The sequence below is a fragment of the Magnolia sinica genome, chromosome 3 (genome assembly GCF_029962835.1).
Source record: "Magnolia sinica isolate HGM2019 chromosome 3, MsV1, whole genome shotgun sequence".
Lineage (NCBI taxonomy): Eukaryota > Viridiplantae > Streptophyta > Magnoliopsida > Magnoliales > Magnoliaceae > Magnolia > Magnolia sinica.
In genome coordinates, this window is record NC_080575.1 from 122108283 (window position 1) to 122118261 (window position 9979).

The following is a 9979-nucleotide window of genomic DNA, read 5'->3' on the forward strand; positions in this document are numbered from 1 at the left end:
GTGCCACAGAAGTTTTGGATCAATCTGTTATTTACTTTTTCCTTTCATCCATTTCTGTGTAATCTTATGAACAGGTTGGATGACAAATAAACATCACTGTGGGGCTACCAAGGTTTCAACAGTGGAAGTCATTATTCCCACTGTTTCCTGTGGTGTGGTCTACTCGAGCTTTGGGCATGCTTCGATTTTCGACTCAACTAATAAAATTAGCTGGAAAACGGATATAGGGCGTGGATAACCCACACACATTCACGGTAGGCCCAATTGAGTTTACTCAGTATGATAAAAGCCTACTGAGTAACTCAGTACGCAATCCGATTTCTTATCGTACAGGCGCAATCCGCCTCAGACATCAACCACCACACTGATGTAGCATGAGAATCACGAAAAGAAAGTGAACAATCACCAACGGGAGGTAGGTATAGACATCGCAACCATACAGCTCTCTACCTAAAATAAACATACATTGCCAACTTTGGGCCTTGACGTGGGTTCTTTGTCCACGGCTCCATCGGAAAAAGGTATGAGTGGAAGTAATAAGAAACTTAGTTGTGTGGGCCCCACTGTGATGTGTGAAGGACATTCACCCCATCAATCAGATGCACCCTTTCTTGGTAGGCCACTGACATTCACCCCATCAATCACATGCATCATTTCTTGATAGGCCACGGGCCTAAAAGTAAGGCAAATACAGGAATTAGCTGGGACACACCATAGGCAATAATTGAGAGTAGATATTCACTCATTGAAATCTTCATGATCTTTTATAGGAACCAGTGAGATGTTGTTTAGAAATCCAGCCCATCTATTGTGTGTGTTCCACTTGGATTACGGGTCAAAACAAGTTTCCAACATGTCCAAAACTCAGGTGGCTCCAACAAGTGCTTTTAGATATTTTAGTCATGATTTCACACTATTTCAAATGGTGTGACTAACTTGAGTTCCGGATACAGCCTATTTATTGGATATCCCATAACCTAGATGGGACCCAACAAATGCACGGTGTGGATTTCCGATACACATCACGGTGGGGCCCACGCAGCTCGACATCATTGCAGCTCTCGTGAGGTCGACATCCTAGTACCATTCCCCGGCTCCCTTCATTGTATTTTCGTTTTTCCAATGGCAATAGAATGTGGAGTACAAGCAATTTAATGCACACGTGGAGTACAAACAATTTAATTAAACTGTGCAAAAAGTGGGTAAAATTTAGATGTGTCATGAACCAAAAATTACTATTACTTTATTAGATGACTGTCTCGATTTGTTGGAAATTTACTGGACAGTTGAAAATAAACATATCCAATGGGGCCTTTTCAATAAATAAGTGACTAAGAATCAAAGGTTAAGATTGGGCGATCAATCTGATTTTGGGTATGCCACTTAGCCAAAAAGATTCCCACAAATTGCTGCTCTAATTTGAGATGATGTATGGCTGATGTGCGGATCATATATGCTGAAGGCACATGAAAATATTAGGCTCCCATTGCGGATGACACCATATCACAAAATACACCCTTTTTCTCTCACCCAAATAGATTGCATACTACACTACAACTTTTAATGTGTGGAACTTCTCTACCCCAACATAATTTATATGTTAAATCCACATCATCCATTTCCTTTTCTAAATCATTTTAGAAATGAGCCCAAAAATGAAGTACATCGAAAGCTCAAGTGGACCGCAATGCAGAAAATAGGAGTTGAACAACTACTATTGAAGCCTTCCTAGAGTCTATGGTGAGATTTATTTGCTATCTAACCTCTTTATAAGGTTAGAAAGAACTGGACTAAGGAAAAAAAAAACAAATATTAGCTTCATGATAGCCTTTTGAGGCTCCATAAAGTCTTCAATGATAGGCATCCAATTCACACTATTTCCTATAGTGTGGCCCATATGTGCTTTCTTTTTGCTTCATTTTTTTGTCTTATGCCCTAGAAGGATATGGAAAATGGGATGGACAATGTGGATCTGACACCTGCATTATGATGGGCCCACATAAGTTCCATATGTCAACACTTCCTGTTTTCTGGACGTGTGAAATTTATACGGGTCTCACAATGATTGTATTTCTTAGATCTACACTACCCATCCTTTTTTTCAGATCATTATAGAATATAAGCCCAAAGATAAGGTGGATTCTAACTCCAAGTGGACCACACCACATGAAACAATAGGAATTGGCGCCTACCGTTGAAAACTTTTTGGCGCCACAGAAAGCTTTGATCAATCTGATATTTGTTTTTTCGTTTCATCTAGGTCTTTGTAACCTTATGAACAGGTTCAATGACCAATAAATTCCACAGTTGGCCCTAGGACGGTTTCAATGGTAGTTAGTTAATTACCCACTGCTTTCTGTGCTGTGTTGCACTTGAGCTTTGGATGTACCTCATTTTTTGTCTCATATTGCTGGATGACCTGGAAAAACTGATAGATAGTGTGAATCTAACATAAATCATGATTGGAATAGAGAAGCTTCGCACGTTAAAACTTGTGATGTGTAGTGTGCGGGAAGAGAAAATTCACGTTGTTTTTTTCCTTAGCTGGTCTGATCAACAATGATCACATGTACCAATGAAACTACCGGCACTAATAATTCCTGTTGAGTGCGGATCCCGTGTGAGGAGCATCAGAAATTCCAGTGCTAGCGCTTCTCATTGGTACAGGTAATTTCTGATGACTCCGGCTCACAAAATAGGCCAATTTTCTCGTTCACGCATTAATACAACTTTTAACACGTGGAACCTCTCTAGGCCCCGACCATGATCTTTGTGTTATATCCACACCATTCATCAAAATTTTTAGATAATTTTAGAGCACAAGTTCAAACTTGAGATAAATCCAAAGCTGAAGGAGAACACACCACAAAAAGCAATGGGGATCAAACAAATTGTCTTTGAAACCTTCCTAGGGCCAACAGTGAGGCTTATAATCTGTTCGTAAGGTTACCTATATATGGACAAATGTAATATACAAGTATCAACTCGATTAGAGCCTTTTGGCCTCAAAAAGTTTTCATTGGTAGCACCAATTACTACCGTTTGCATTAATTCCTAATGTTTCTTGTTCTGTGGCTCATTTGAAATTTGAATTTTTTTTTGTTTTTAGGCTCACATCCTAAAATAATCTGAAAAATGGATAAGCGGTGTGAATCTAAGCAATATATCATCACAAGGCACACTTAAATGGATCTTGCTCTGGTGGCAGACTCTCAAGAATTTCAACACCCGGTCAAGGGTTAGTATGCATAGGTGGTGATATACCACTACGGTCGTGAGGGTGTGGGGGTGCACACTTAAATTTCACGCTTCAAGAAATTAGTTGCTTGCAAGAGAAGAAAAGAAGTGTTGACACGTGGAACTTCCATAGGCCATCATGATGTAGGTATATATTAGATCCTCACCGTCCATCCATTTTGCCATACGTTTTAAGGCATGAGACCAACAGGGCTCAAGTGGGCTACACTACAAAAAACAGTGGGGATTTGATGACTACAGTTGAAAACCTCTCCAAGCCTGTGGTGTGGCAGCTTTGGATGTGCCTCATTTTGAGGTTCATGCTCTAGAATAATCTGAAAAAATTAATGGATGATGTGGATCTAATACATAAATTACGGTGGGAGTAGTCAAGTTTCACACGGTAAATTTTGGGTTGTGTAGTCCGCAATTCGGATTGGTAAAGCGAAATCCGCGTGTTTTGTAAGATGGCGTCATCGGCGATGACGTGGATCAATGAGAAGCGACCGCACTGAATTTTCCAGAGCCTTCGACGCAGACTATCCGCACTCATTCTGGGTCCTGAGTATCAATCTTTACGTGTAGCCAGGGCATCAAACAACTCCCCCCCTTTGATATATATAGTTTTAGCAATCGATGAGAATGTTATACAACCAAACTCGTTTTGATAGCTTGGGCATTTATAAATAGATAGATGTACGGCTGTAACGAGTGCTAAAGGTGTAACATACAACATTTTCCACATACATACGTCTGATTTCAGCTGTGAAGAATGCTGGGCAGCATTTCGAGGCGATGGCGGGAGATAAACGGGCGTGACAACTGGAAGAACCTCCTTGATCCTCTCGACATCCATCTAAGGCAAAGCATCATTCACTACGGTGAGCTGACCCAAGCTGCCTATGATGCCTTCAACATGGAGAAAGCATCAAAGTACGCTGGAAGCAGCCGGTATGGGCGGGCAGACTTCTTCACTAAGGTGGGCTTAGTGAACGGAAATCCATACAAATACAAGGTAACCAAGTTCTTGTATGCAACGTCTAAGATCAACGTTCCAGATGCATTCATCATAAAGTCCTTATCGAGGGAGGCATGGAGCCGAGAATCGAACTGGATAGGGTACGTCGCTGTAGCCACTGATGAAGGCAAGGTGGCCCTAGGGAGGAGGGACATTGTAATCGCGTGGCGTGGGACAGTCCAGGCATTGGAATGGGTGAATGATCTTGATTTCTCTTTTGTTTCTGCCTCCAAGTTATTGGGTAAAGCTTCTTCTGGGGATGTTGCTACTGATCCGAAAGTGCACCAGGGCTGGTTCTCTATCTACACCTCGGAAGATCCACGATCACCGTTCAATAAAGCCAGTGCCAGAGATCAGGTGAGTTTCGACCACTGTCTTTTCCGATGGGACGTGATCTACAGCCCATACAGTATTTTACGTATTTAGTAGAAAAATGTTCACATACAACTAGTTGGACTGGTAGGTTATGGTCCAACTATCTTGAATGTGCCAATGTTTCATGTTACTACGATCCCAACCTGTCCAAAGGAAAAGTCACCCCAATCCTCTCATCAGGAGGACCACGACTGTACTTTGGATCAATTGACATTGTTTTCTATGGTGTGGTCTACCTTATGAGTGGTTGAGCTTGAATCTTCAAGGAAGGTCCAACCTTTTGGACGAGTGCGATGTCGTGCTAACATGACATGTTGGCCCTTAGGACCAGAGCTCGTGAGCATTTCTAGCACTTTTCTGTTGATATGGACATAGCACCTACCACAAGAGCTCGTCCCTCGTTTTAAGCTAGTTTTGAAACATACATACGAAATTTATTACGATGCACGCTTCATATAAGTTCTACCAACACTGGTCCCCGCCATGCATGTTGCAGACGTCTACCGGATGATCTGGATGGTTGATCTGTTGGGTCAACATATGGATGGACTATAGCCTAATTGGAGAGAAGAAAATCCTGTCCGTTCATCATTCTTCACTTGATTTTGGGTTATATGTGATTAGTATGCCACCATCAGCTGGATGGCTACCATCGTCCTATTGCCTTGCCTTTTGGACTTTAGCTCACCACATGATGGCCAACCAGATCAACAGTCCAAATCGCCATGCGCATGTGCCACATCCCACATGTGGGGTCAAGGTGTTTCCTTATGCGCATTATGGAATTCCATGGCGTGTCAATGAAGTTCTCTTTTTTTTCAAAAGCATTACTCATTCCTATGTCGGAATTAAGTAATCTAACCGTCTATTTGTAGTACACTGGATGAATGAAGTTCTCTTTTTTTTCAAAAGCATTACTCATTCCTTAGTCGGAATCAAGTTCTCTTTTTGTCAAGTTCGCGTGACAAAAGCAATGAAGAATCATTGGTTCCGATGCATCAGGTGTCCAGAAAGCTGTGAGGTCCACTTATGGTTACCGTTGATTTTATGATCATGACATGAACATGGGATGCCCTGGAAGTATTCCAGATAAAAAGATCCAATAAAAGCTATGCTGTATCTTTTATCCTAACCGTCTATTTGTAGTACACTGGATGAACCGCTACAATCTTTCCACCTGGGAGATCATGAAACAATGGTGGAGCTTATCTTTGTACTAACAGTTGGAAGCCAGTTCCTACCGGGGTGTACAGGCCAACTGTGGATCGCCAGCATATGTCGCCCCTTGGTGCCCACATGTAGTGATGGTCTCACGATCTGAACGGTCCATCTTCTTGATCATCACGATGTGTAGCGGCATGTATGACGTTGAAAAGATCACTTCAATGCCTCATCTTCGCTCATTTATGGTAGCACAAGAAGATGGACGGTCTCCACTAGAATGCTATCTCTGCTTGTGGGCCCCAATGGACGACACATGCAACGTAGGCAAAACGAACTCGAACAAAAATCTGGATGAGACCACCCTGCAGCCGGTGTGCCCATGTCAACTATTAACCGTTCTTAGATCACACTAACGCCCACGTATCTTGCTGACATGTGCCATGTCTGCATCTATACGTCCAACGCGAACTGCTGTAGGGAGCCGCAACAAAATGATCTTTGGGGCTCACTGTAATGTATGTGACATATCTACTCCATCTAATCATTTGAGCCCAATCATTTTATAACGTGACAATAAAAATCAGGAGGATCCAGTACTTAGGTGAGCCACACCATAGGATAAACAGGAGATGAGACGCCTACAACTGAATTTCTTAAAGCCACACAAGTTTAGGATCAGGATGATATTCATCTTGGGGGGACTCACCTTATGAAAAGGTTAGATGGCATACAAACGAAATCAGGGTGAGCCAGGAAGGTTTCAATGGTGCACGCACAGATGTCCGCTGTTCCCCGTGAGTTCTGTGTCGATCTATTTTGGAGATCACATCTAACATGAGCTACCTAAACAATATACATACAGGTTGTGTGCTCTAAAAAAAAAAAAATACTGGCGTAGACGATAGATGAGGTAGATGTCATGCAACCGCTTCCTCAACAAAATTAGACCCCGCGTGCATCTTTGTTGCACGGGCCGTGTACGGCTTTTGAATTCCACTCATGAACATGAAGCAAATAGCAATTAGCAACCCACAAGCGAATATGGAGTACTTGACTTTATTTTTTTTGGGACTGTAATTCCGAAACATGACTTCCCCGTCTGGACACGGGTTGTCTGCGACAAGGTCTGGTAGGGACGCGGCTTCGATGGATCCCTGAGTGTGGGCACACGAGATGTATTTTATTTAAATCCAAGCCGTCCATCCGTTTTCATAGATCATTTTATGTCATGAACTAAAAAATTAAGCAGATTAAAATCTCAGTGGACCACACCAAAGTAAACAGTGGTGATTGAATACCAACCATCAAAAACTTCGTGGGGGCCACCGGAATGTCTATTTTCCATCCAACCGGTTAATAAGGTCACAAAGACCTGGAAGAGGGGACCACATAAGTATCATATTGATTGGAAACTTTGTCTGGCCCACAAGAAACTTTTAATTGTCAATCACTACTATTTCCTATGGTATGGTCCACCTGAGAATTGCATCGGCTTCATTTTTAGGATCATGCCCTAAATGTGCTTTCAGAACGGATGGACGGCATGGATGTAACGCACACACATCACGGTGGGCCCCACTGTCAGGCGGTGGATCCCCAAGTCGCTTCCCTGTCACAGTATAGGTGCGGCCCACCCGTGAAGTTTGTGGGAAATCCACCCCGTTGATCCGTTTTTCGAGATCACATTAAGACATTAGTATAAAAATGAGCCAGATCGAAAACTCAAGTGGGCCGCACGCAGGAAAAAGGGAGGATTGAACGTTCACGCTGAAAAATGCACTAGGCTAATATTTTTGTGTTTTCAGTTCATCCCAGTAGTAATGAGCTTATGAACGGTATAGATGGCATATAAACATCACAGTGGACCCCAGGGAGGCTTAAACGGTAGGCATTTCCTTACCCACATTTCCTGTCGCGGGGCCCTCTTCAGTTTTGAATCTGCCTCATGATCATGACCTACAATGATCTGGAAAAACAGATGGATGGGGTGGATTTCTAACAAACATCACGGTGGGGCCCACCTAGCGTCTGAGCACAGGAACTTCCTGCGACAGTTGCATCAAAGTCCAGTGATTGAAAGTCCACTACGCGATCCAGGACATCCATCAGATGGGGTCCAAAGCTATCCTTCCAGCATTCTCTGCTCCAAAAATCAGTTTTGACCACTCATTAGGTGGGCCGCTCGTGCATAAGTAAAATGAATGGTTTCAAAAAGGAAAAAGAAAAAAAGAAACATTCAACCTACAATTGGGGCACTTGTCTCCCAGCTGATAAGTGGACCTCCAATATTTCAGTCTTCGATTCCTGATCCAGGAATCAAGCATGCAATTCCTGTGCATTGAATGTAGATCGCAGGCCACTGAGCCGTCCTGATTTTTGGTCCATTTAAGATTCGTGCTGGGGTCCACTTAATGAGAAACCACTGTGTAGCTGTGGTAAGAACAAAGGGAGTGGTTGATCATTGCAGGTCCTGAGCGAGGTAACAAGACTCGTGGAAGAGTTCAAGAACGAAGAAATCAGCATAACCATAACAGGCCACAGCTTGGGTGCAGCCCTCAGCACTCTCAACGCGGCGGACATTGTTGCAAACGGCTACAACAAGGCCAACGATTTCCCTGACAAGCCCTTCCCAGTGACTGCAATCGTGTTCGCAAGCCCTCGAGTCGGAGACTTAAACTTCAAGCGTGCCTTCTCCGCAATGCAAGATCTACGGCTGCTACGCATCAGGAACGCGCCTGACATCGTTCCCAACTACCCATTGTTGGGTTACACCGACATCGGTATTGAGCTGCAGATCGACACCCGAAAATCGGACTACTTGAAGAGCCTGGGCAATGCGTCGAGCTGGCATAACTTGGAGGCTTATTTGCATGGGGTTGCAGGGACACAAGGGAGTAAAGGAGGTTTTAATCTTGAAGTGAAACGTGATATTGCGCTTGTGAATAAAGGGATTGATGCATTGAAGGATGAGTATCTTGTGCCCACTTCTTGGTGGATTGAGAAAAATAAGGGCATGGTGCAATCTGATGATGGGTCATGGCATTTAGTGGACCATGAGGAAGATGGTGTGGACGTTTGAATCTTAAATGATACCGTTAGATTACTTTAGATGGGAAAATTCAAATGAAAAAGAAGAAAAGAAGATAAAAGGAGTTACGAGTATTTGTTTTGCTGTTTGTTAAAGGGAAAAAAAAAAAAAATCAAATAAAAAGGAGATAAAAGGAGTTGCAATATTAGTGCAAGAGTGGGTATCTTGTCCACCTGTTCTCGTCCTGCCACTTTTACACCTTATTGGTAGCTTTTGTATTGTGATCTCGTACACCATTTTTAGATGGTTTAGATTGTTAGACGACTGCACATTACTCTCAGATATTAGTTTTACTATAAAATTCCTTTTAAAGGTTGTATTTACTAAATCATTCGTTTTACCTTAACCCATCCATTCTCATACATTTACGTAGAGATCAGTTGCAACCGGTTGCAAATGTGCAGAGTACATACTCGCCTAGCAAAATATCCTAAAATCAACTCTATATTCTCCGGATTTCTTCCTCTCAATTCCGGATGGTCTGTGTTGAAGGCATAGGTGAGTGGCGTAAATTGCATGATGTGGCTACTCATTGGTTATGTCATCGGTGCTGACGTAGCTCATAAAACGCACCGGTTTTCTCTCCCACTCTACAACTTTTAATGAGTGAACTTTTCTACCCCACTACGATTTACCTGTTAGATCCACACTATCCATCAATTTTTTCAATTTATTCTAGATCATGAGCCCAAAAATTAGGCACATATAAAGCTCAAGTGAATCACACCACACAAAACAGTGGGAATTGAATGACTACAGTTGAAACCTTTCTAAGGTTCACCGACATATATATATATATATATATATATATATTTTCATCTAACCTATTCATAAGGTTATATAGACCTGGATGAAGGGAAAGCACAAATATCAGCTTGATCAATCACAACCTTCTATGTCCCCAAAAAGTTTTCAGCAATAGGCATTCAATTCCCAATGTTTCCTGTTGTGTGGCCCACTTGAGATTTATATCTGTCTCATTTTTTTTGTCCCATGCCCTAAAATGACATGGAAAAATGGAGGGACCATGTGAATCTGATACATACATCATGATATTGCCACTACTGAAGTTCACACGTCCGGGTTTTCTTCTCTCA

At 42.4% G+C, this 9979-nt stretch overlaps 1 protein-coding gene across 1 annotated transcript; it reads left to right on the forward strand.

Moving 5' to 3' along the window:
* The first annotated feature begins 3872 nt into the window (after positions 1-3872).
* On the forward strand, positions 3873-9151 carry LOC131241056 (phospholipase A1-II 1-like). The gene is made up of 2 exons (XM_058239685.1): positions 3873-4612; positions 8262-9151. The coding sequence occupies exons 1-2, from the start codon at positions 4010-4012 to the stop codon at positions 8871-8873; spliced, it is 1215 nt and encodes a 404-aa protein (XP_058095668.1). The 5' UTR covers positions 3873-4009; the 3' UTR covers positions 8874-9151.
* The last annotated feature ends 828 nt before the right edge of the window (positions 9152-9979 follow it).